At 39.0% G+C, this 25,785-nt stretch overlaps 2 protein-coding genes across 4 annotated transcripts; both read right to left on the bottom strand.

Annotated features, from left to right (window-relative positions):
* Positions 1-557: 557 nt before the first annotated feature.
* LOC106743921 (probable ATP-dependent RNA helicase DDX5) lies at positions 558-9,508 on the bottom strand. Of its 2 annotated transcripts, XM_014618246.1 has the most exons (6): positions 9,360-9,503; positions 5,280-6,499; positions 4,684-4,743; positions 2,503-2,733; positions 1,984-2,151; positions 558-1,211 (listed from the first exon to the last, which is right to left on the bottom strand). In XM_014618246.1, coding segments are annotated over exons 1-6 (1,833 nt in total). In that variant the 5' UTR covers positions 9,362-9,503; the 3' UTR covers positions 558-1,059. The 2 variants fall into 2 exon arrangements, with proteins under 2 accessions (XP_014473732.1, XP_014473733.1); XM_014618247.1 differs by lacking the exons at positions 558-1,211; positions 1,984-2,151; positions 2,503-2,733 and adding an exon at positions 3,720-4,024 and having other exon boundaries at positions 9,360-9,508.
* Positions 9,509-11,604: 2,096 nt separating this feature from the next.
* Positions 11,605-20,811, bottom strand: LOC106743938 (ATP-dependent RNA helicase dbp2-like). Of its 2 annotated transcripts, none has more exons than XM_014618292.1 (7): positions 20,536-20,811; positions 19,204-19,464; positions 18,144-18,381; positions 17,630-17,910; positions 16,740-17,233; positions 13,918-14,160; positions 11,605-13,574 (listed from the first exon to the last, which is right to left on the bottom strand). In XM_014618292.1, coding segments are annotated over exons 1-7 (1,854 nt in total). In that variant the 5' UTR covers positions 20,538-20,811; the 3' UTR covers positions 11,605-13,239. The 2 variants fall into 2 exon arrangements, 1 of the variants encoding a protein (XP_014473778.1); XR_001374414.1 differs by lacking the exon at positions 11,605-13,574 and adding an exon at positions 15,498-16,114 and having other exon boundaries at positions 14,085-14,160.
* Positions 20,812-25,785: the final 4,974 nt, after the last annotated feature.

The following is a 25,785-nucleotide window of genomic DNA, read 5'->3' as shown; positions in this document are numbered from 1 at the left end:
AATCACGTGAGTATAAAAGGTCGGGATTGCCGGTTTTGGATTCAGGCGTGTTTAAAAATCTACTGCCGGCTTTTTGAGAAATTCACGCGTGAGCAAAACATGACGGCATATGCGATGTGATACCTTTAACAATCGGCGAGTAACGTGGGGAGACTTTTAGTGTCTTTTGGTTCACTATTCGCGTATTTCTGCCTCGCTTTCGCTTACAAACCCACGTCCTTAACACTTTCATTGCGGATGATGTCTATGTCCCGCGGTCGAACTCCTTTACGTTACGGGCTTGTCACGGTATCAGCCATGCTCCGCCTCTATCAAGCATCCGTAAGCTTAATATGACGTAACAGGAAGATCCGTTATGACAGTGTTAAGAAATCAGCGCTTATCTCATAAATGTACCGGCTTCTCTCACAGTTTTATTCCATTGTTCGTTATAACTTAGAGAATTATAGCGCTACAAATTACCGGTCCTAAGGTTTCAAGCAGAAACAAGATAGATACATGTGCTCGACGCCGAAGGAAGATCGAAGCAGGGAAGAAACGCAGGGAAAAACGCGCAGTTTCGGTCCTTCTCCCGCTTGGTTCTTACACTTTATTCCACTGTATGTAATACTATTACATCGTTGAAAGCTCGTCTAAATTTAATACCGTGCAATCATTTGCAATTATTCTAGCTAGTACAGTCCTTACGCTTACTGGAAAAAAAAAGATGAAAGCTAACGCGCGCTTGAGAATGTAAATGACACGACGCGATCGAACGTGCGATCGATTAGGAATCGCGCTCCTAAACTCACGAACACGTTAAGAGAGACAAGAAACAATGAACAGCTATATCATGGACATCATGAAAAATCTCCCTCCTCCTTTCTTCGCTTCTCCGTAATATCTATCAGTCGCATCTCCCCCTAACATTTTTTCACTCTCGCACTTCGCAATAAAATGTAAAAGGTTCATTAAATTAAAAAAGAAAAAGAGAAAAAAAAAAAGAACAACGAAGAAATTGAGTGCAGAAGATGGTGCTAAAAATAAACACGTCTAATGTCCATATTCGAGACCGCGAAGTCAATAGCCGTTTTGTTGTCTGTAACTGCCACCGCTACTCCCGTATCCGCCACTGTTTTGGTTGTAGCTACTCGAGCCACCACCGCTCCCACCACCGCCAAAGCTATTCTGAGGGAAGGACTTGGCGCCGTATCCTCCGCTGGTTATTCCACCTGCATGAACAAAAAGCGCCCGACGTTATCAAGATTTCACATCACGTCTCGATACTACAGTATACGTTCTTAAAACCATCGCTTATTTTAGATGCGCAGCGCACTTTCGCTTTTGCCTCGGTTGAAAATATCCTGTCGCTAAAAATTATGTTATTTTCGTTTGACAACCCTTCCCCCCCCCCCTCTTTTACATGTAAACACACGCGAGCGAGCGTGCAGCATACACGCATAATTTTATATATATATATATAAAAGTATCTCGATATGGAGATCAATAACGTTTGTATGCTACATGATTCAACGGCGCTCCCGACTGCGGCAAGCTAATCTCATGACGTCATTAATCACTCCCGGAGGCGATCCAATCAGTTTTAAACCTGTTCTGCTTCTACGTCGTATGTTAGTCATACAGTTGAGAAGGTATTCGTAGTCAGATCTCAGATCGACGATGAAACTTCAAAGCCAGTAAAACAAGCCGAGCAATACTTAAAGGTAAACTGAAGACGAGGTTAAATATAAGATCTAACTATGAATACCGATCCAAGTGTACGACTAGCGACATCCGAGATATTGTGCAGCAGACCTAAAGCCTATTTTACAATATGTCTGGTGGGAACGCAGCCGATGGTCCGATGAGGAGAACTCGTTTTCGAAAAGTAAATTCTTTCATCGCACCATCGGCTGTGTTGGAACATTCGACAGCGACGTTACATCCCTTAGTCGATAATGCTAGAGGATGCTGAGAAACATCTTGAATTTTAGAAGAACTAACCGCTGCTACTTCCGCCCCATTTGTTGCGATCACTCGCTCCACCACCGGAACGGTCGAATCTGCTCCTGTCTGGTGCATCGCGGCCACCACGAGATCCGCGTGAGCCGCCGCGACCGCCGGATCCTCGTCCGCCGCCACCACCTCCGCTGCGACCGCCGTATCGACCCCCTAATTATCAAACGTGCAGAATTTGATATGCAAATAGCGCACTAATTTGTATATGCGATAAGGGAATATCGTAAGTGGACACGTATACTTTTATCGTTACTTTCATATTCGAACGAAATAGGTATGTTGTTCTTTTTCGCTGAATATATTAGGTTGAAACAAAAGTAGTTTTTTTTAAACAAAACTCGAAGACAATGTTTAGATATTTACTGTTTGTACAGTATTTTTTTTTTCTTTCCAGTTCAGCGAAAAAGAACAGATCTAGAGAAGCAAATTCGTTTCGCGTTGGAAAAATGTGTGTGTGTATGTGCGTGTCAAAAATCCATACGGTGAAGAATGAGCGAGACTTACTCTTATAAATGCCGGGATTCCTCGACAGATCGTACAGTTTCGGATTGACAACTTGCTTAGCCTCTTCGAGAACTTGGATTAAGTCACTAGCCTTGTGCGCATTGCCTGGCGTGAAAAAGGCATACGCGGTTCCCGTACGCTGCGAGCGACCCGTACGTCCGATACGGTGCACATAGTCCTCAGAGTTGGACGGATAGTCCAAGTTAATCACAAATTTGACATCCTCGACATCTGCGTAATAGACGGAGTCACAATCGCGGCACGGGAAAAATACTTGTTCTTTTGTGGTTCAATTAACTTATAAAGCGAATCTCGATCCAAGCAGTTACCAAAGACGCTGTCTCTTTGCTAATGGAAATAAAGAGCGAGGAGATTCTCTTATATCTTGTAATTTTACATCGACGACGACATCGTCGTCAGTCTCAGACTCTTGCCTCCCTCCGTATCGTCACTGTTCGTAATACCTGATACTTCGGGAGGAAAGGGGGGATTCCCAACTAAGAGAGAAAAAAAAAAAGAGACAAACGATTACCTACCCTTAACATAATCAAGGATTTCAATTTTGAGGAAGAGGGAGGGGTCAATGAAACGTCTTTAGTTCCATTTGCAATTCGCACATTAACACTCAAGGTAAGTTGACCACAAAGAGCAAGTCTTGCATATTAATTACCTGTTTGCGACTATAGCTGGAAATGTAAATACATTTTTTTGGAAATGTAGAGGAATCAGAGCTCAGATGGTTCTCATGGAATTCTCGCTTCACGTATTAGCGAGCTCAACGGTATTATTCTTAGGCAAAGTTACACCCTTCTCTACCGCACCAAAGTATGGATCTCTGCTGGTATTTCAAAATTTGGTCCTTGTACACTGCTCCGGTTGGAATGGTTGGAACACCAAGCGTGCGTCTTGCGTGTGTTCTCCACTCAACCCCATGCGCGTACTCCATTGACTAATTAGCATCAAGAATTATGCGCTGCAATATTGTGAACACCCCCTCTGCGCTTCAACGTTTCGCGAAATTGTGATCGATAATCACTGTGCTTACTCCTTGTCCAATTTCTTCACCCGAAATGACAAAATCCTCGGTGAAACTCACGTTCATTCGTATAATGGTGACAATTTCGAGAAAAAAAAAAAGAAAAAAAAGAAAAAAAAAGAATGCCGATAATCGACCGGGAACTAGGATATCACAATTATTGCAATGCAACTTGATGTAATTTATTACGATCTACTTTTGCAACGAATGTAACCGGCAATAATCTCTATTATCCCTTCGCATATATCATTTTTTTTTTGTTTCGGTTGTCCTGGCAGACGCCCTAACGTTACGATATTTCCATACTTTGGACCGCCGCAGGTACAGAGTGAGAGTGTTTTTCGAGTGGCACGGTGGGCCGAGGCACAGCGTAACAATAGCTTGTTGCGAGGGGGCGGAGACCAGCAGTCACGCCCCATTCAATTACATTTTCCAAGCAAGCTCTCCAGAGTTCTTATCATTGATAAAACTCCGTCGCATGTGCCTCTGAAAACACATAGAACAGCACGTTAATACCAGACTGACGGGACTTGTCTCGAGATCTGAGATCAAAATCGAAAGAGATAAGCCTGGCTAACCTTTGCTTACCTGGCTCCCTCACCCTCGAAGCTGAAATATTTCGACGTTCTTTCTGTCATTATTGCACTCACGTGCAATGTGAATTCGAATTGATCGCGAAATACTCGTAATCGCGCTTGTGCGAGGAAATTATAATAAAAGAACGTCAAAATCTGCCTATGTTAGCTTATAATAAAACAGAAGAAGTTAAAACTTATCCCTGCGTTAATCGTATATCGCTGAAAGGACAATGGCGATGTTAAGCGTTCCGGTGTGCGCGAACGTGCGCAACCGAACTCCCCCGAATTAATAATTAGCCGGCGGAAAGAAATCAGCGTGAAAACAACGAAACTGAAAAGTGCCAACGGCGAAATTAAAACGGAGAGAATGATCGAGTTTGTACGCTCTCCTTGTATTCCTAAGAGTTCATGGAATTATCTCCAGCCACACTGGTAAAGGAGTAACGTCAATCAGTCTGGCACATGCCGTTATCCGTTGCCACATCACAATACCACGACTCTCACAAATGTGAAATAACCATCGCAGCCTGACCCTTACATCATACCCATGTATCTGGAAATTCTTACCTAGACCTCTTGCCGCCACATCAGTAGCCACTAGGATCGCTGATCTGCTATTCCGGAACTCTACAAATAACAGTATAGCCTTAAGGAAAAACAAGACGTAAAGAATTACGTTTTTTTTTCCAAAAAGTATCATCCTGACACATTATATGATATACTAAAACTCGCAATATCGTATAACACTTCTTCTTATAGTTCTTTCTATATCTTTAAATTTCAGACTCATTTTTGCAAAATATATAAAAAAATGGTTATATTATATATATATATATAATATAATTATAAAATATATTATAAAAATATATAATTTAAATATATAAATATTTATACATATATATATAAATTTATGTATATATTAATATATAGTTATATATAATATATATAATGTAAATATATTTATTATACATTTGCAATATATTTATTATATTTTATGATTAGATATTAATATACATATAAATCTATATACGTACTAATATATATATAAATATTATATTTATAATATTTAAATTTCTGGGTAGTGTGTAGTAAATTTTAATTGCGTAAATATCAAACAGATTGAAGATTGCATTTTCGCATATCGAGTAATGATGAGCACTCACGGTTTAGTACATAGTCTCTCTCTTGTTGGCTTTTGTCTCCATGGATGCCAATCGCTTGCCATCCGTATCTATTAATAGCTCTTGTTATATCATCCACTTTCCTCTTAGTTTCCACAAATATTATAGTCTTATTTTCCGGTTCGTTGGAAATCTCTTCCAATAGTTTCATGAGTTTACCCTCCTTCTCATATTCTTCGCACACGTCCACGATCTGAAGGATATTGTGATTGGCAGCCAACTGCAGCGAGCCAATGTTGATCTGTATGTAGTCCGTCAAGAACTCTTCCGCGAGATTCCGCACTTCCTTCGGCCATGTGGCGGACCACATGAGCGTTTGACGGTCGGGTCGTATTTGTTCTACAATTTTCCTAATTTGCGGCTCAAAGCCCATGTCGAGCATCCTATCAGCCTCGTCCAACACTAGATACGTACACCTACGTAGATTCGTAGTGCCCCGTTCTAAAAAGTCTATCAGGCGTCCCGGCGTGGCGATGCAAATTTCCACTCCACGTTCGAGATCGCGCGCCTGTGGTCCTTTGGGCGCACCGCCGAAGATACACGTATTCCGCACTTGCGAGGACATACCGAAGTCCGACGCCACCTGCTGAATCTGCTGCGCCAACTCCCGGGTCGGCGCGAGGATCAACGCGATCGGTCCGTCGTTCCTGCTCAGCCGAGGCTGATGATTGATGTGCACGATCGCAGGCAGAATGTACGCCAATGTTTTGCCCGAACCCGTCTGCGCTATGCCGACCATATCGCGACCGGATAAAGCAATGGGCCAGCCTTGCGCCTGAATCGCAGTCGGTTCGCCGAAACCTTGCCTGCGGATCTCATTGAGAACGTAGTCCGGGAAGCCGCCCTCCTCGAAATAAATATTGGGTCCTGGAACGTTGGTCCCCTTCACAGTGATCTCCTTGTTGACGCGATAAGCCTCCACCGTGTGTAAACTCCTAGTCATCACGTTCGGATGTGGCTGGTAGAAGTCTTTTCTGAACGGCTGTAACGTGCTCATGTCCCATCGCGGCTTGCGAAGACGTTCCCCAGGCTGACGGTTCTTGAAGCTACTGTTGCCGAAACCGTTGTCCCGGCTTCCACCGCTGCTGCCGAATCTACTGCCACCGCCCCCGCCTCCTCCGCCGCCATCTCGTCCGCCGAATCGACCACCTCCGCGTGCACCACCGCCTCGTCTGTCGGTACGTTCGCGATCGCGGTATGCCCTTTCCGAAAAATACAAAATAAAGCTACATGTTGCAAGGAACTTACTGCATGTTATTTCTCGCCTATGACGTCGCAACACCAATATGGTCAGCGGAGGAAGCCGAGCTTTAAGGTGGACATATACAAACACAATATTACAAATACGAAGATATTATTTTTTATTTTTCTTATTAATGTCATTTTTATGCATTAGTTGATTTAATAGAGATGCACAGATGATATAAATAAAAGGTATATAAATGTTTAAATATATGTATGTGCAATATTTCGATTACCGTAGGTTATGAACTTTACATCTCTGGATTTTCAAAACAAAATGGTCAATAAAATGGTCAGTATTCTGAAATTTTTGTATAATGTCTCTATATTAGTCCTTAATATCACAGAAGTTTATCATTAAAATCCTAATGTGGTTTAAATTAAAAATGGAAGTTAAGAATAGGACATTAATCTAGAAAAATAAAAAAATGCCATTTTTAACTGCGAATATTTCAGCTTCCGAATGGTCAATGTATTTTTAATCGCGGCAATAATTAGGTCATGTATTTGGATCTACATATAGTTCAAGTTCCAACAAATTCTTGGAAAACTCATTTTATGCTGTTACTATCTCAAAGCTATTATGCTGATCTGTGAATGCCATCTGTGCCGAACTTCTGATGCGATCAATAAGATGTAATTATGCAAATAGCGAATGCATGTTTTCCGAATGTTTTTTTCTTGTTGCAATGAAATTACTTATAAATGAAGCGACTTAAATGATCTTCGGCGAATCATATAATTTCGTGCAATTTCGCTCCCAGAATAGGACAAGCCAGAGAGCCGATACCGTTTAAAAGTCGTCGAATGGGCAGACGTATTGACGTATAAAACCGGTACGCGCGGCCCTTTTATCCGCGTGCTTTTTAAAGCTCCTATGTATATCTCCGTACAAATCAATGCGTTCTATTGATTCGACGGCTCTTTTGTCGTCGCGGTCGACTGACCATGTGGTGTGAGTGGGCAGCTATGAGATATATATATTGTCTTAGGGCCTTAGCAAAATGGCCGACTTATAATTTTAAGGCCGGGAAACATAGAAAAACGTAAGCAGTAAGGAAATTAACCAATCACAATCGATTGTTCTTAAACCATAAATCGTTGTATTACTTAAAACAAAAAGTCATATATAAGGCATATGTTAAGACATGTAATGTTGTCTGAATGAATAAATTCAAGAACCATTCTGCTAAAACTCTTAAAATAATAGCATAAATTATAAATAGAACAACTTTACTGAACGTACAGTTTCATAATTTAACACGTTGACACGGAACTTTTCACGATTCTGGTCTAAGAAGCCAATTTGATTTAATCAAGTAATGAAGCGACGAGATAACTCGTAGCTGGTGTCCTGGGCAAGTAAGCAACCTACGAGATATCTCGTAGTTGGCAGTCAACGTATTAATTATATCAATTTTAGTATTGGCATGTAATTAATATTTCCGTAAAGATTAAAGTACGCAGAAACGACCACAAATGAAACACGTAATTTTTATGTCATGTTAGATATCGTATATAGATAGATGTTACATATCGTATATAGTGAGAAATTAAAACGATCTGGACGCAGCTAAGTTCAGGGCATCCATTATTCAATCTAATAGTTCAACAAGTTCAACGAGAGACCTTATTTTTGACTAATTCGTTCTTTCATTGGATCATTGGCTGCGCTCTGAACTTCACATCCAACCGTTTTGATCTCCACTGAATACCAAGGAATATATATTAAATGCTGAATATACCTTTATAACAGCGATACCAGACGGAAACCGTAGCCTAACTGTGAGGTAGTTGCAAGTAATATACATACTAAAGAGAAACCACTTATATGTGTGCATGTATGTGGCTTCTCTTTAGTGAATGTACTATTTGCAACCAACTTGACGGCTAGACCGTCGTTTCCATCTGGCATCTATACTTTATGATTCTCGAGAAAAAACAACATTATACATTATATAGTCATCAAGAAAAGTGGAACTTAATTATGCTTAATGCTTAAAATAAAATATGCCCAAAATAAAATACCACATCTTGTATGCTTTAATTCTAATTAACTCGAGTTTTCTACAATTTTCAATTTTATGCATACGAATTTAAGATTAACAAAATAATCTTAANATATATATATATATATATATATATATAATCAATAGATGGTAAAAAAGATGGAGAACTTTTCATTGTAACAACAAGTTCCGGAACAAGTGAAAAAATCACACGATCATCCTTACGATTCTCGTCTTTTCCGGAACACATCGAAAAGAAATACTGTGCAACCTATTCGCTCCCATTTTTATGCCGTGAAGTATGATGATGACGAACATATGTGTCATTCACACAAGTCTATGAGTCGTTCTATTTCAAGATATAATTTGTACGTACTTTCATGAAGCTGAATTAACGAAACGCAAACAGACGTGACTAGCATATCGTGGCATTTACATAAAAGAGGTCACAAGCAGGACAAATTAAATGTCGGATGCGAGATGTGCACATGTAGGTAACGTGGTGTGCCGTGACGTGTGTAAAAAAATTACGGTATCGTCTAGAAAAATCTCGTCATAGGAAATCTAGAACGATCCCTGCTCTCCGATCGATCGGCTTTCTTCTTTCGAAAATCAATTTCCGTTAGGCGTGATCTCTCTATTTCTATCTGCCTGATCAACCGTCGCGAAAACAGAAATTCATTTTTAGCACAAGCAACATGGAGGGCAACGTCAGCGAATTGGCATAAATCAGCGACGACATTAAAGCGTGCGAAACGACCACGAGGGCAATCGCGTGGAATTCAATGATTTTGATAGCAGCTGTACTTACATTGAAGATAGTGCACGTACGAGAAGAACGAGAAGCAATCGGCAACCAGCACTTAGGTTTCTTCTTTAGGCAAGACGGCGATCACGTCGATCACTCGTTCTCGCGATGGGCACGTACAGGATGTTCGTAATGAATGTGAATGAAGCGGCGTGGCCGGCGTCATACGCAGGCGTCAAATAGTCCTGTCGAGAATCCGGTATTACAAGATTGATCGACTACGGGTATCGCCGTGAGAACCCTTGAATGAACGCTTACTTTTCAGAATTTATTCGCAAAAAGTTCCAATACGTGCATTCATCCGTAGAGGTCTCCAAAGTGCCCGCGTACCTCACTCAGAGGGATAGTGTTGAGTGCGACGGCGGAAGTGTGACGACAGCACAGTCATCTATAGAACAACTAAAGCCTGTTCTACAATACGTCGTATGTCGTTGTCGGATATCGGGCGCAGTCGATGGTCCAATGAGAGGAGAACTTTTGAAAAATAAATTCTCTCATTGGACCATTGGCTGCGTTCCGGCATCTCACATACGGCATATTGTAAAACAGGATTAAAGTCAGCTAAAGCCAACGGCACATGATGCTTTTCGTGCTGGATTGTTTGCTGGATGGAAATACTGCGTTTTGATTGGTATATTGTCATTCATGTTGGATATGCACCAATCAAAACGCAGTATTTCAATCTAGCAAGCAATCCAGCATGTAAATAAGCATCGCGCCGTTGGTTTTAAGCGAAAACGCATGGCCTCAGAAAATCTGTAGAATGGTGAACAAAAAGGTAGTGGCACTTTTTTCGGATAAGTTTTGTGTTCATTAGGGAAATTTGTGTTTTAGTTATTTTCAGGAGATACTTTTTCTTGTGTATTGAAGATATATGTTGTGAAACTCATAAAAAAGTGTAATGGCTTCTGCCCATAGGGCGCGGAAATGCTTGCCGTGCGACAAGAAGCGACGCGGCAGCCAATAAACTTTTAGTTCTTGTGGGAAAACGGCACGTTGATTGGCTACCTTTCGCCGCGCGGTAAGCGCTACCGCGTCCTGTGGGCAGGAACCATAACAATCTTTCTGTTCACTAGATTCTATTAATGCTGTGCCATATTTTAAATCCGTATCAGACTATGGATTAGAATTGAGATTGGTTTAAAACTTGACCAATCAGAGCAAAGTTCACTAAACTTGGATTAGTAAATTTGGCTCTGATTGGCCAAATTTTAATCCAACCTCAATTCTAATCCGTAATTCGATACGGGCTTTAGAAGTTTTCTGCGCTGAAGTTAGATTTATTTATGTAGATCTAAAAGAATAATTTATACGATCCACTAGACGCTGCAAATGATTTAAAGTGCCGAAAGAAATGCCATGATTGGCTACGTTCAGCAGAGAAAGCAACTTTGTAACTGTGTAAAATTCGTGAATCTGATTGGATATATGGCAGTGAACTTAATAACATACTGGAATGAGCACTTTGTGCTTTTGTTTCTGGCAGATGACCTCGCGTCGAGAGAGAAAGTATTTAAATAGTATTCCCGTTTTGTCTTATCTTAGCCTATATAGACTATATAGCATGTTAGCAAAACAAAGAGCGAGATACTACTTAGATGTGACTTTTGTCGCACAGCCTTTCTAAGCCAACAGCACACGATGCTTGTTTTCGTACTGAATTGTTTACTGGATGGAAATACTGCGTTTTGATTGGTGTATTGTCATCCATTTTTGGAAATGCACCAATCAGAACACAGCATTTCTATCCAAGTAATTCAGCAATCCAGTACGAAACAAGCATCGTGTGCTGCTGGCTTAATAAACCACCACGTCAGTGCTCATTCCAGTATATTATTGAATTCACTGACTCTTAGATTCAATCAGATTCACGAATTTTACAGCAGTTGCAAAGCTGCTTCCTCTGGGATGCGTTCGGAAACATTACTCGGATGCACCCGCAGTGTTGGAGTATGAGAAACTAGAGTAAGATAGTGAGAGAGTATTCGGGCGACGTTCTCGAACGCAGCCTTGCAAGAATACAGCTAAAAATATAATATACAAATCTCATACGAATTGGTGTTCATTGAATCAATCTGAAATTTAGAATCTCCAGCTTCAGATACATAACTCGATACGAACTTAAACAATTTTATTCTATGCTAATATGATGATTAGTACCTGATATGCAAAACATGCATAGCACTTTATACAAATCTACATTAATATTTAAGGAAAATTTGAGGAACCGTTCAATTCTGAGCGAAAGAAGCGAGAAAGTTAATTTTATTAACTCTATAACATAAAACTATATAACAAACAACGAAACACAGATTTGGATAATGTGGTCAGAGAATGCATATAATAGACTCGTAGTTACGAAAAGTTAAAAGAGGCCACCCTTTACGGTTTGAACACTCTTTGTCCCTTCTTTCATATGAAGGTCCATACAAGTTTCTATCATATCTTAACGCTGAGCTACGGATTTGATATATCACAGCTATTACAAAAGGAAACAATTGTCAATCTAACTTATTAACCTATTCGATAGTATCACAATTAATGAGAACAGTTAACGTATTACTCAGTCGATTGTCTAAAATCACGCAACTATAGTCGTGAAGAATAGAATTTACACCAGTCTTATTAAGATAACACAAGGATGTTCATATAATGTTAAAATATAATAATTTTTTATATGTTACAATTGACATTAATTGTGATACTAATGTTAATTAATATTAATATATTTATGTATAGATCATCGTACCATATACGACCTTATTATTCTTCCACAATTTCATTGTCAAATTCGCGAACCCGTCGCAGTTCAACAAAATGTCTAATTCAGTAATAGCTCCAGTTCTTGACTTGAAAAAGCCTTGAGAGTAAAATTTCAAAATGCAAATAAATCATAAATATACAAACACTCTCAATAGCCAAAACGCAAAAATTAAATAGCGCATTAAATATATGATGAGATCGTCAATCTTTCCATGGAAAAAAAAGTTCGAAATCATGAGAAAATTTGTAATTGAAAGAAATACGTTAACAGTACGATCTAAAATATATTATGTAACATAATATAAATTCAGATAACTACAAAAAATATCTTTGGTCGGAACATTGTAATGCAAATAGCTTCAATTTGAACAGTTCTCTGTGAACATCCTTATATCTCTTCTTCACACAACACATATAATACTGATCGTGTTTTACAGGACCATGTAAAAAAAAACCTGTAAAACGCTATGTGTAAAACAAGAAATTTAAAATTATTTAGGAACAATCAATAAATAAATAAACACTTTGGCTTTTAAGTGATAGCACTTCGAAGCTCGTATTAATAATCGACACTTAAAATTTATCGCACGCGTGATCGTATCCACATTTGAATTTCGAGTCAGATAAGAATCTTTCAGTTGAATCGCGATTACAAATATAGTGTCACGTGTAGCGTTATAATTCAACTGAAAAACTCCGATCAAAGTCTGCATTCAGATCTGAGTATCTCTCGGGGAGTACTCGGCTTTAACTGATGATACTAATACGAGCTTGATACTGCATAGGAACTTATACTTTCCTCGCTAAGTCAGCTACGAACGCATTAAAACTACATCGAGGTTCCCTTAAGTTCCGATGCGCTTAAATTCGATATACGCAAATCGCGCTTTTGACATTACGTATATATTCAACAAATATGTCATTGCCAATTTGCAATCGTTAATACTCACTGGACAGTACAGAGTGGTACAGTCACTCGTCGAACGCGTCATTACTTTCTTGCGCCCATTTCCTTTTAATCTATCATAAATTTTACCACAGAGTCAGACTAACTAAACGTGGACATAGTATATACCATCGAGTGATTACGTGCTATCAATTGGAAACATTAAAAACGCGATTAATAAGTTGCGCCCCTGTACGGATAACCATTTCCATAATTATCACCACCCCCGTAACTCTGCGGCATACTGGCCTGCCCGTAGCTTCTCTGCGTGCTGTATCCGTACGTTGCGTTCTGACCTATAGCGGAACCACTTGGTTTCATAGTGTTATAACTACTGTAATCTGGTCCCGAGTAAACGCTTGAAGAAGGCGGGTAAGAATTCCCAACGCGAGAAGCGCCTCTCCCTCTCCCTGAAGTACCACCTCCTCTTCCTCTACCGTCACTACTGCCTCTTCGGATACTACTTCTGTCACCGCCGATGCCAGAAGAAGTGCCGAAACGTTTTCCGTCTTACAGAAATAAAATAATATGAGTACACGCTCACAATAGTGAATGAATCACTATGGCCCTATTTTTCATTTTCCAGTTAACCTGCGATTTGGACATACTCTGATAATAATGTAAAAATTGTGTTTTTCTATTCATGGTTAATCATTAAACCGATGGTTTTGTAATAGTAACTTTTCAAGTTCAATGACTAACCATGAATAGAAAAACGTAATTTCTACGTTATTATCGGGTTAAGCCTAAATTACAAGTTAACCAGAAAATGAAAAATCGGGTTTGTGCGTAAAACAAGAAATTTAAAATTATTTAAGAACAAACGATAAATAAACACTGGTCATCACTCACTTCTACCGCTGAAATTGCCCGCTTTCGCCATCTCCGCCATTTCGCTGAGACGCGGATTTACATTCTGGCCCGCTTCCCGTAACACTTCTATGAGGTCTCCTGCGTGTTTCATATTGTGGCTCGTGAAAAAGGCGTACGCAGTGCCGGTTTGCCGTCTGCGTCCGGTTCGCCCGATTCTGTGTATGTAGTCTTCCGATGAGGATGGATAATCGAAATTTATCACATATTTCACATCATCCACATCTGTGAAATAGCAGTCACCGCAGATGTCAAAAGATTGAGATATCGCGTCTTTTTGCGTAAAACGTGTATATGTACGTTCTAAAGTATTATTTTACGATTATAGTATTCTTCCTCGATTAGAAAATAATCCAGGGTGTCTACTTAAATCCGAAAAAAAAATTCCTTGAAAATATCCTGATCCTCCAGACAATTTGTTAAAAATTCCGCGTAAAATGAAAGTATTTTAAAATTTATCTTGCAAATAAATACATATTTATTATGCAAAGTCCTTAATATTTTCCATTAATGTAAATTTATAAAATATAAAATAAAAATTAAGAATCACTTAAATTTTAATGATTAAATTTGAAAAATGTTGAAAGAAACCTATAAGGACTCTAAAAAATAAATATTTTATATTGCATAAAATTATTAAAATAAATATCTGTCTTAGATAAAATTATACCTAATGAAATCGTTGTCTTCAAAACCGAATACCGGATTAGTCGTAACATCAGTGTACTCTAAACGTCAGAGCAATATGATTAAACATTAAAATTATATACGTAGATATAAAACAAAAGATAATCTATTATAAACAAAGTGCTAATATTTAAATATTAAAGAGAAAATTAAAAACAATTTTAAATTGTATATATACACAAAATATTAATAGGTTCGCGGCTATGATTTATATAGCGTTATTCCTTGTTAATTAAAATTAATTATAAATTAATTTAAAAAATCGTGAGTTATTTTTTTTATAATTCTTTACGAAGAAAATATTATTAAATAAAATTCAATCACACAATATTTGTTTATGAACAATGCGATAATATGGCTTGCAAGCAAATCTATTTAACACGTTCATTGCCAAGCTGAAAATTGGAATTTCGTATTTTTTAATTGTTTTATATAGTTTTTATTGTGTTCAAAATAAGTTAATATATTATTTATATGCTTTTATTATTATGTACGTAGGATTTATGTACTCTAAATATCAATTACGCGATAACGCGTGATCGGCCGTTTGGTGATAATTCATATCACGCGATATCGCAATGAACGTGTTAAAATCCCCTTATTTCCAAATAAAATTCCCTGAGAATTCCCCGATAATCCCAGGTTTTCCAAGTCTTCTTAGATAGTAGACACCCTGTTATAGTATCCTTTCTCGATTAAAAAACAAATCAGTATTATCCCGATGTGATTGAACACATTGTCATGCCCGTAAGTTATATATAGTCGTTAGTTGAAACTTATCTCACTCAGAATTTTAATTTAGAGTTACGCTCTAATTATTACCCTAATAATTTCCAAATAAGTTCAGTTCAAATAAAACAGATTGCGACACCCACCTTTCGCTTGGAAATTCCGACGTGAAATCAGCGAGAACGACCCCGTTTGCTTTTAAAGTGGGGCAATTTCGGTTGCTTTCTTATGGAAATATACCAGCGGCCTAGAGATTAGACAGACACAGCGGTTGTGTCTGGTTTGGGATAGAGGCAGCATTTTAGGGTTTAAGCCTGAGTGCATTAGTTTTGATAGGCACCGTATGTTACTATTCCTTAAAATTAGAGGCACTGGACAGAGAGAAAGTTCAGCAAATGCGCTCAATGCGCTCTTCGTAAATTATTCGTGAGCCGCGTTTCGATATCTATAATCGTTATAGTCATTTTACGAGAGTGCGAGCTTTGGCTGAAGGAAAGCCATTTGGTCGATCAATACAACGACAAACGGCATTTGTACATCGCGACGGTTTAACCAATCGGATCATTTAACGCATCCAGTTGTCATGGAGTCTACTTTGTTACTCCGTAATACTAAGAAATTTGAAACGATCAAACCGCACACACGAGTCATCTATCTATCCGTCTGAAAACTGTGATAAGATATAAGCAAAGGAAAATAAAATAGTCACTGTGTCTGCCCAATACTGGCAGTACACCGCGCTGAGTTAGGGTACTCTGTGCCTCTGAAAAAGAAAAGCAGACAGACTTAGTGGTAGCTTGTGTGCATTTTCAGAACCCTGTTATTATATACATATCATTACGATAATCAATAAAACTCGTCGTCTTAACATTCAAGCTGATGTGAAAAGGATTACGATGGTACAGTTATAAATTAAACGTGAGAGTGGAGCGAAAACGTTGATGTTCGTTTTCATCTTGAGCTCTTGTGGAAGCTTAAGAAATACGCAAGTTCGTTTGAAACAAACATGATTGGAATGTAAACAATGAGGATATAAGAAACGAAAGATCGGAAAAGGAACAACATAAAGATATCGTCGAGTGATAACACAATTGTGGAATGAAAGCTCCAGTTGTAAAGGAAGAGGCCACAACCACACGAAAACGTATAGTCGAATTTGCATGGCTCTACGATACGATTGAGAACGGGAATGATAAAAAAGTTCCAATGCATCACACACTGCTACGTACACAGCTGTCGGCTGGCCTTGCTCTAACAACGCATCACCGGCTAATCCAATAAGTGTTGCCAATACCCAGTTTAACCGTGATTCTCCTATTGTCTACAAAGCACGGCCGGAAAAAAAAAGAAACACGAAAGAAACGGACACAAGTTTCGTTACCACTTACCCAAACCTCTGGCAGCCACATCGGTCGCGACTAAAATTGGCGCTCTTCCGCTACGGAACTCCTGCAACACGTGATCCCTCTCCTGCTGATTCTTGTCGCCATGTATACTCAGCGCTTGCCAGCCGTCGCGCCGGATGTTTCGCGTGATATCGTCCACCTTGCGCTTGGTCTCCACGAATATGATAGTCTTGTTCTCCTTCTCATTGCCGATCTCCTGCAGCAGCCTGAACAGCTTCGAGTCCTTTTCGAATTCCTGACAGACGTCGATGATCTGCGTGATATTGTGATTCGCCGACAACGTCAGCGAGCCGATGTTGAGGTGAGTGTAGTCCGTCAAGAAATCTTCCGCGAGCGCGCGGACTTCTTTAGGCCACGTCGCCGACCACATTAGCACCTGCCTGTCGGGACGTATTTGCTCGATTATTTTTCGTATCTGGGGCTCGAATCCCATGTCCAGCATCCGGTCAGCTTCGTCAAGTACTAGGTACGTACACCTGGCATGAACAGATTGAAATTAATTATTTAGACACTGCGCTCTTTTACTCAATGAATATCATCAGGTGTAATTTATTTGTTTGTCGTGGAAAGTTATTATGAACTCATCTACTATAAAGTAATACAGGGAAAAAATTTGCATCGGTAAAAATAAAACAAAAGTATTAAAGTCTAGTAACTCTCCGTATGATTCGTGGAACAGCGAAACGAAAGGCGATATAAATAAAAAAAGTATTCAAGAAGTAAGGATACATAACATTGAATACGAACGGAAAACAGAAAAAGTATTAAAGTGCGAAGAAATGAGAGTATGTGCTAAGATCAGAATATAAACCAAATCCCATTCTTGGTTGTAAGCGCTGAAGTAAGTGTAATAAATATGTGTATAAACTTACCTACGTAAATTCGTAGTTCCTTTTTCTAAGAAATCTATTAGTCTACCCGGGGTGGCGATGCATATCTCAATGCCTCTATCTAAATCGTGCGCTTGTGGTCCTTTCGGTGCGCCGCCGAAAATGCAGGTGTTCCTCACGTCCGCTGACTCGCCAAAGCAATTGGCTACTTCTTGAATCTGTTGAGCTAATTCTCTGGTCGGGGCTAAGATCAAAGCGATCGGGCCGTCTCCGTTGCTCAGGCGCGGTTGATGTATGATATGCACAATTGCAGGCAAAATATACTGTAAAGAAAATGTAAATATCTCGATACACATATGCGTACATGCCGTGTACTTTTCTTTGATATCTCTTAATATCTTTTAATGTCCGTTGCATGTTTTTAATATCCTATTCAAATAACAGAAAGCGTGAAGCTACTGAACACAAATAATCGGGCACAGATTGGGAGTAACGAACGTAAAAGACATTAATTGTTTCTCGTATCTTAAAGTGATATGTTTCTAATTTTGCTCACTCCAAGAGTCTTCCCGGAGCCAGTCTGAGCAATCGCGACAAGATCTCTGCCGCTGAGGGCAATAGGCCATCCTTGAGCTTGAATTGGAGTAGGTTGTGAATATCCTTGTCTACGAATGCCTTCCATTACGTAAGGAGGAAAATTTCCCTCCTCAAAATATTGTATAGGGTTAGGAACATTTTCACCCTTCACGGTTATTTCTGTATTCTCCCGGAATTGGCTTACTTCTTCCTTAGATCTAATTCCAGACGAAATTCACATTGTGAGAACACTACTCATTGTCCACCACACATGCACTCTTCAACCCTTTGTGGTCGACAGTCACAAAGCGCGAATATCAGCAGAAATATTGTATAACAGAATAAGGATTCTCAACGTAGAGTGCGCGAACTTCTCATTCAACATTTTATTCGTTTAATCCCTTGCGTTGGAATCGTGTCTTCTACAGTTCTATGGTTCACAAGCCAAAATCGTCAAGCATCCGTTTCAGCATTCGTTAATTTGGACAGTCGATGTGCGTACATTGTTGATTGTAAATCAAGCTTACTTTTATTACTTCGTACTAACTAAACTCTCTTAGTTACGGACAAAAGTATGATTTCTTTTTTTCTTTCTTTGAGGGACAGTCTTTTATAAATTCTATCAGTTTTACGGATTTTATGTCTCATATAGCCATTAAATGCAGCCAGTTGCCAATGCAAGGAATTAAAGTTATTATTACAAAAAGAGGATCCATTCTGGCTTCATCAGAAACTGCCAAAGAAACTCATAACAGAACGATTATGTGGATCTTGTAACAAAGATTGGCTCGAATTACGATCGCAAAGGGTCAAAACCTGACATTTCAAGTTTGGAGCTACCAGCTCTTTATAGATTTTATAGTCAACCTCCCCACTTAGACACCAAGTAGCACCTACTGGCAAGTGTTTGCGAGTACTGAAAATCCAGTCTATACAATTTAGTTATGCTTGTATATGCTTAGGACTTGTGCAAGAAATATCCCTACTGAGTAGAGAGGCTAACTGTGAAAGGTCTTAATGGTTTTTAAATATTCAGATACCTATTTCTAACTGCTGGGTGCTCAACATAAAAGTCCTTGCGTAGTGGTTCCAGGCTACGTAGATCCCAATTTACTTTCCTTAGGCTACCACCAGGTTGTTTCCCTTTTAAACTACCTCTTACATTACTGGTACTCCCTCTACCACGCGTGCCAAATCGGCTGATAATGTGTCCACGTCCATTATCATTGCCACCTCTGCTAGTGCCTCTGCTAACAACACCACCGCGACGGCCCCTACTCTGATCTCGGTCACGATTAAACCTAAAGCAAGGAAATATATTATCTTAATGTAATGTAATCTAAATGTGTCAAAGATTGTACAACTTAAAATATAGGTTGGACCTATTACTATAACAAAAGCTATATTATGACTAAAAATCTTGAGTTTATGCAAGTCTAACATTTATTACAAAGGCCTAGACTATGATCAAAATGTTTTCATAAGTGATTCATTTATATGTACTATTATTTATTATTTTTATAATTTAAAAAGCTGCTTTTTTATTTTTCCCTGGAAAGAAGTCAAAAATATCCATGGAAAAATTTGAGTTTTTTCTAATTTTTTTATTCATCCACAGAAAGAAACCGAAAAACCACAAAAAAATTGAAAAAATCTAAATTTTCCGAGTTTTTAAAAGTTATTTTCTTTTATTTATATTTTAATATAATTATTATGCATTAAATATAATATAATTTATACTTTAATATAATTTTATTTAATATAATTAATTATTATGCTTTTGTTCACCAATTTTACTTTAAGATATAAGCAGTAACCAAATTGACCAACCACTGTTGTTTATTAGAAAAATAAATTTTGCTTATTGCTTACATCTTGAAGCAAAAGTATAGATAAAAAGGTTACTGATATATTTTTCAAAGACTAAAAATTTTGTCAACTATTACGTGCTAAGAACTTTTTTATCAATTTTTATTATTTATTTATTAATTTTTGTCTTTTGATTAAATATTTATCTCCACAAAAGAGGTGACTTCTTTTCCTTAGAACAAGAATAACAGCATTTTCTGTATTATTACTTTTTCATTATGTAGAAATTAAGAAATAAGGATATGTTTGTAAGGAAATGTACATCAAACCTGCTTTATATAACATTCTGATTAAACAAAAGAAAAAAATATCAATTGCCGGCCGATCGATACTGTTTCATTATCCATTATCGATTGATGCCTGTATATACATAAAAAGCCTGTTTTCCGCGTACGATATTTCCACACGAAGAATTTCTCAGGCATCACACGCGTTTTAAAAGCTAAATAACTTTTTGGGAGAAAGTTTTCGCGTCTCCCACGATGTAGTCATTGCGTACTTACATGTTGAAATGCGAATATATACTGCCGCTGCGAGAATCCCCGGATGAATTCCGACGTCGCGGACAGCTTAGCGAAACCGATACCCGCGGTTAATCGATATCGTCTGATTCTTACGATTAAACTGTCAAAATGAAAAATTCCTTGAATGGCGATTCCGAATAAACCCGTGTCGAAAAGATGGTCGTTTGTCGCGAGAGTGCGTGACAAACCGACAAACGGAGAGAAACGACAATTTCTGCTGACAGACGGACGGGTCGAATTAACAAGAGAACTTCCGTAAAGTAGTTCCCGATAAACCGTTTCCGTAGCAACGTGGCGGAGTGATATCCAGATCTCCGGAACCCTAAAATCCATATCCGCCAGGGGTACCACACATATGGCGTTTTCGATTTGATGACCCCACCATATATGTAATACTACTATATAGCCAATGTAACGTCCCCGTTCCTACTAGGGTATTAAGGGATGACGTTTGCTCTCTTGTTTTAGGTCCACCAGCATTCATCGGCGCTACCTGGGATGTGAAAGCTCTGCGTTGGGATACACGAATATAGCGAAGGATTAAGCGAAGAACAGTGAAGACACGACCAAGTCTGTATAAATATACGATAGTATACGTTTGTTATAGTTATTAAAAATTATAATGAAAATATAGGCTTAAATGTGCACATTCATAATATAATAAAAAAAAAAATATATATATATATATATATATATATATGATATATGTATTCTCATGTATATACGCGATATTAACTAAACGTATGTGCTGAGCAGATATAAAATTGTATAAAAAGAAAAGATGAAACTATCCGTTAACGATTCCGGCGCTCAAACAATTAGTAATATTCTGTAAAAAGGCAATTTACGCAGTAATGAAGGAACGGCGCAACGCTCAGTTAACGCGATTCCTTTCTTCTCAACACAAGGAGACTGCGACTTTGCAAACTACTGACGAAGAAGACTAAGCGGTACGATGGTCTGACACAGACTGTCGCTTCAGAAAAAGACAAAACGAAGCTTCTTGGCCCACTCGAGTTGAATAGGGAAAAGGGTTTGGGGCGATGATCGGCCGAGGCGTAATGTTTATAATTTCGTTATCTTTCGCCCGATGCATTGACGGTTAGATTATACCGCTTTAATTATCATATAAAATAAAGGCATTCGTTGATAGTTTGCATTCTCCTTAAGTTCGGTGCTCTCGCTTTAACAATTATTATAATTCGTAAGAGCATGAGGAGTCTTCATGATTCTGTTGATTATAATTTATAAAAATATGATGAGCTTTCATGATTCCATCAGCAAATCTAAGAAATGCACTAGCTTGATTAAAATAATAATACTCGGGATTGATTTATGTTATTATGTGTTTTACGACAATCATGAAGCTTCCCAGAATGATTATTAAATCCAGCGCCTGTTAAAAGAGGCGTTTCTTAAGGCAATTTCCTGATAGAGCGATATAGAGGAAAATAAATTATAACGGAGCATAATGATTGACGCGTTCATCGAAGCTCTCCACCAATCCAGTATCGTCTAGGACGTCGAACTTATCGTAATAGTATGTCCCTGAAAAATGGGGATGTTACATGTGGTACGTAAGCGAACTAGAGGAACGCAGCATATCTAGGAATATCAAGTAGCATTAGTTGGAAATTCACAATTCCCTATATAGAATCTAACCCTCTCATAAAAGAATAGTAACTTTTACATTAATTTAGAACACGTCTGATATGTAAAACTAGTATCGTCAGTACTGTTAGCATATTTTAAAATATACTTCAAATTGTTGCTTTATATTCATTTATCTTTCATTCAAGAAATATTATCTACTGATGGAAATAGTTTGAAGTAATTAATTCTAGAGTGCAGCACGAACCATACTTTTGTGTGACTTTCGATCGGTATAGCCAGAACCTGCAACCCCTAAAGGTCTTACCGTTACGCGTTATTAAACACTCTTGCAGAGAAAGTATTGCATATGTATATAAATTTGCGCATACATATCTTTTTACTACAATTACCCAAGATATATAAAAATACGCAAAATTGGTGGTTAGACTTAATTACAAGTATATTTTGTACTATACTTCTTTACAACTTGTTTCTCTCTTAAAATCTTACGACACTTTATTTATCATTAAACAAGACTCGACACAGTTTTCTGTGTGATTAGAACGATATACATAAGATATACAAAGATATATTTTTCATTTAAATGATTTTAACGGACTTTTTGTTAAATTATAAAAGGGAAATTATTAAAAACCAGCATCCTAAATTCTACTCTCTCTCTCTCTCTCTCTCTCGTTTACTTTTTATAATAAAAATTGTAGCCACGTATTAATCATAATAAAATTGAGATCTAGTAATGTAATAAGTATAATTCCAAATATAGAGATTCAACGTTCATTTGGGCATAGCCACCATTCCGAACCAAGCAGTTGCAGCATACTTTGGAAAAGGGTCGCCGCATTTTCTGGCAACGGATACGTACGCGCGGGGTAATAAACAAGATTACGAGACTGGTCGATGGTGGGGTACGACGGGTGGAAAAAGGGATGAATGGAGGGAGGGACGGGTGGCCGATTTTAATATGGACGCCCCCGCAAGCGGTTGTGCGTCCGATCTGAGTGGGCGTTCCTACGACCCTTTGTCAACCGACAACGCCGCTGCATCTTATCGCGATCGCAGTCGGGGATCTCCCATTCCGCTTCTCCGTTCCACGTTCGGCCCTCGAGGCCATCGCTGTCGCTGCCGCTTGTTCAAGCAGAGAGACGTCGGGCCCTTCCACCCGTTATATCGCCGGCTATAACTCTCAGCGTCGTTTTTTCCACGCTGGTTTACGCTGCCGCGACTTCGTCGTCGTCATCGTCGTCACACACTGTGCGATCTGGCCCGCCGATCTTCGTCCGGTATGCAGTCGCGGTCTAATCGATCTCGCATCGATCAGAGACAGAAACTGGTTCGCCCTGCCGCGGATTTACATAGGACGGTGCGGCTTGCGTGAGTAGACGCAGGTCTACGCCGATGTTCCAGAAATTTTTCAAGCTCATAATTGTATTCGGTAGTAGCAGCGATAAGTCGATAAATATGTATGCACTGAACCGCCTGATAGATCGCAAACAGTGTTGATCTACGTTTAATACGTACCTGGCTGTATGAACGAAGGCTTAAGTTCAGGATTGAGAAGCGACCGGGGATTTTCTCCTCGTCACTAACGTTCAAGAGCTAAAAGTCTCCTTTTGAGAGCATTCCGACTATATTACTTCTAAGAGCGATTATATAACTTCTGCCCAAAGTAAGATATCGAATTCAAGATTGACGGACGATGTATGAGGCCTGCTGTTCGTACATACTCGAGGAGCTTAATTTCCGTGGAGATTCCATAACGGACGGAGAGATGTGGGCACCCTCTGAAAGTGAAGTACATCTGCCATTAATCTAATATTGCGGTCGCCGGCACCCTCGACATTGCGTGCTACAACCCGTCGCGTTAAGCTTCGCTCCCTTCGAACGAATGGAGTCGAACGACGAGCGCACGTGAGCGCGTTGTGTACACATCGGCGGCATCGGCGAGGCAAAGAACGGTGGAGGTGGATGGAATGGGCGCGATGTGTCGGTCGCACTAATGCGAAATCAATGCTCGGCTTAGCTCGCGAGGTGTGACGGATAAAGTGGATTACTTTTGCACCCTTGCTAGCCCGATGCCTCGCCGCAATCAAGAGAAACTTTCCAGCGAGTTGGAAGACACCGACAAATTACCGTCCGCCGTGGCACAGCGTGGACGACAGTATGGACGAATGCCAATGACATTGGCCGTCGTTTGCAACGATTGCGGAAATATGTTCCGGCATATGGCTGATGCGTGCTGTCATATGTTGAACTCTAACAGCATTGTATATCCGAATGTTCCTATCAGTGGATGCAATAAATAAAATCTATCTGTAAATGAATGAAGTATACGCAATTGTATATTGCGTTTTGCAGTTAACACGAAACGAATGATACGAGAATTATAATATATGTATATTTTTAACTATAGTTATATTTTTCGTCTGATATAAGCCGCTATATAATCATTCATAATCAGATATTGTATTTAAGACCGTCTTAAGCTCATCTTCAGATGTTTTGCAGTCGATGAAACGGTCAGTACAACACCTGAAGATGAACTTGATTTTAAGTATGAAATCCGACTATGAATATTGGCCATAGTCGATGCAGACAGTAAAGCTTCATTTCAAATGCTAATGATTCAACAAGATTACCACGCCATTTAGCGAATAAGGCCACCACGCGAATATATCTATGTGGACGATGCGATTTGGTAAACCGCACGATGCAGTGGTGACATTGTTGGCTAACTTGCAAAGAATGGTATCTCGCTCGGTCTTAAAACTCCGATCGTCCGGCTCGCATGCACGCAATCTCCGGTCGAAAACGCATTGCTCAACATGACAGACGACATGTTTGCATATCATACCAAACTGATAGTCACAAGCTGTTTTCACGTGCGAAAGATATGCTTTCACGATCGTAAGTACACTCAATAGCCCCTTCTTACGCCTAAATGGCAAGCGATATCATCATCCGTGGAAGATAGTACGGGATTTGAAACTGTGAAACACAAAGCACGCGTTATTGTGCTTTTAATTTCCGTGGAAGATCTCTCTCTCTCTCTTCGATAAATTTTCCACTACATGCAGACTTGAAAGTCGACATAATAAAATAAGGTTATCCAGAATTATTGACGTAATATATCACTTTTAATGATATATTATACTTGTATAACGACTAATAATGAATTACGTTGATCTAAAATTAAATCTTGCGAATGTCCTCGGTTACGGAAAAGTGCACGCACATATATTGTCGAATAACCAATTAATTAAAAGGCGTGTGATTATAATAATTACGCCAAATTAAGTTCGTCAATGTGGACGTTTCATCACTGTAATGTCTGAAACATTGCATTCGCGTGATACAACGCACGAGAAGCTGTTTAATCCGTATAATTGACAAACATTTAATTAATTAACCACTTCTGTCGCTTGAAGATGCGATATATTTGGAAATATCCTGGCTGTGCGTATAAATAATAATGCCGCAGGGAGGATCGTTTTTCTGTACACGAGCAAAATAAAAATCTATGAGCCGAGGAAATGTTTCCCGCTAAATTAAGGTTAATTAAGGAACTCGTGGAAGGGAAAACAGTATTCGAGGGTCGTGACTCTCATATGCGGTCTT

The sequence above is a fragment of the Dinoponera quadriceps genome, unplaced genomic scaffold (assembly GCF_001313825.1).
Source record: "Dinoponera quadriceps isolate SergipeBrazil2010 unplaced genomic scaffold, ASM131382v1 scaffold1070, whole genome shotgun sequence".
In the NCBI taxonomy this organism is placed as follows: Eukaryota; Metazoa; Arthropoda; class Insecta; order Hymenoptera; family Formicidae; genus Dinoponera; species Dinoponera quadriceps.
Note: the sequence above shows the minus strand (reverse complement) of the source record. Positions and strands in the feature narration are given on the sequence as shown.

Bases quoted from the DNA above. Each gene is read 5' to 3' on its own strand.
- LOC106743921 (XM_014618246.1), bottom strand. The intron at 2,734-4,683 runs GTAAGAATTTCC...TCTATTACGCAG, and splicing joins TGTGGCGGCAAGAGGTCTAG to ATGTCGAGGATGTCAAATTT. The intron at 1,212-1,983 runs GTTAGTTCTTCT...TTGTTCATGCAG, and splicing joins ATGGGGCGGAAGTAGCAGCG to GTGGAATAACCAGCGGAGGA.
- LOC106743938 (XM_014618292.1), bottom strand. The intron at 17,911-18,143 runs GTGAGCAAAATT...TTTTCTTTACAG, and splicing joins GCTCCGGGAAGACTCTTGGA to TATATTTTGCCTGCAATTGT. The intron at 13,575-13,917 runs GTGAGTGATGAC...TATTTCTGTAAG, and splicing joins GGGCAATTTCAGCGGTAGAA to ACGGAAAACGTTTCGGCACT.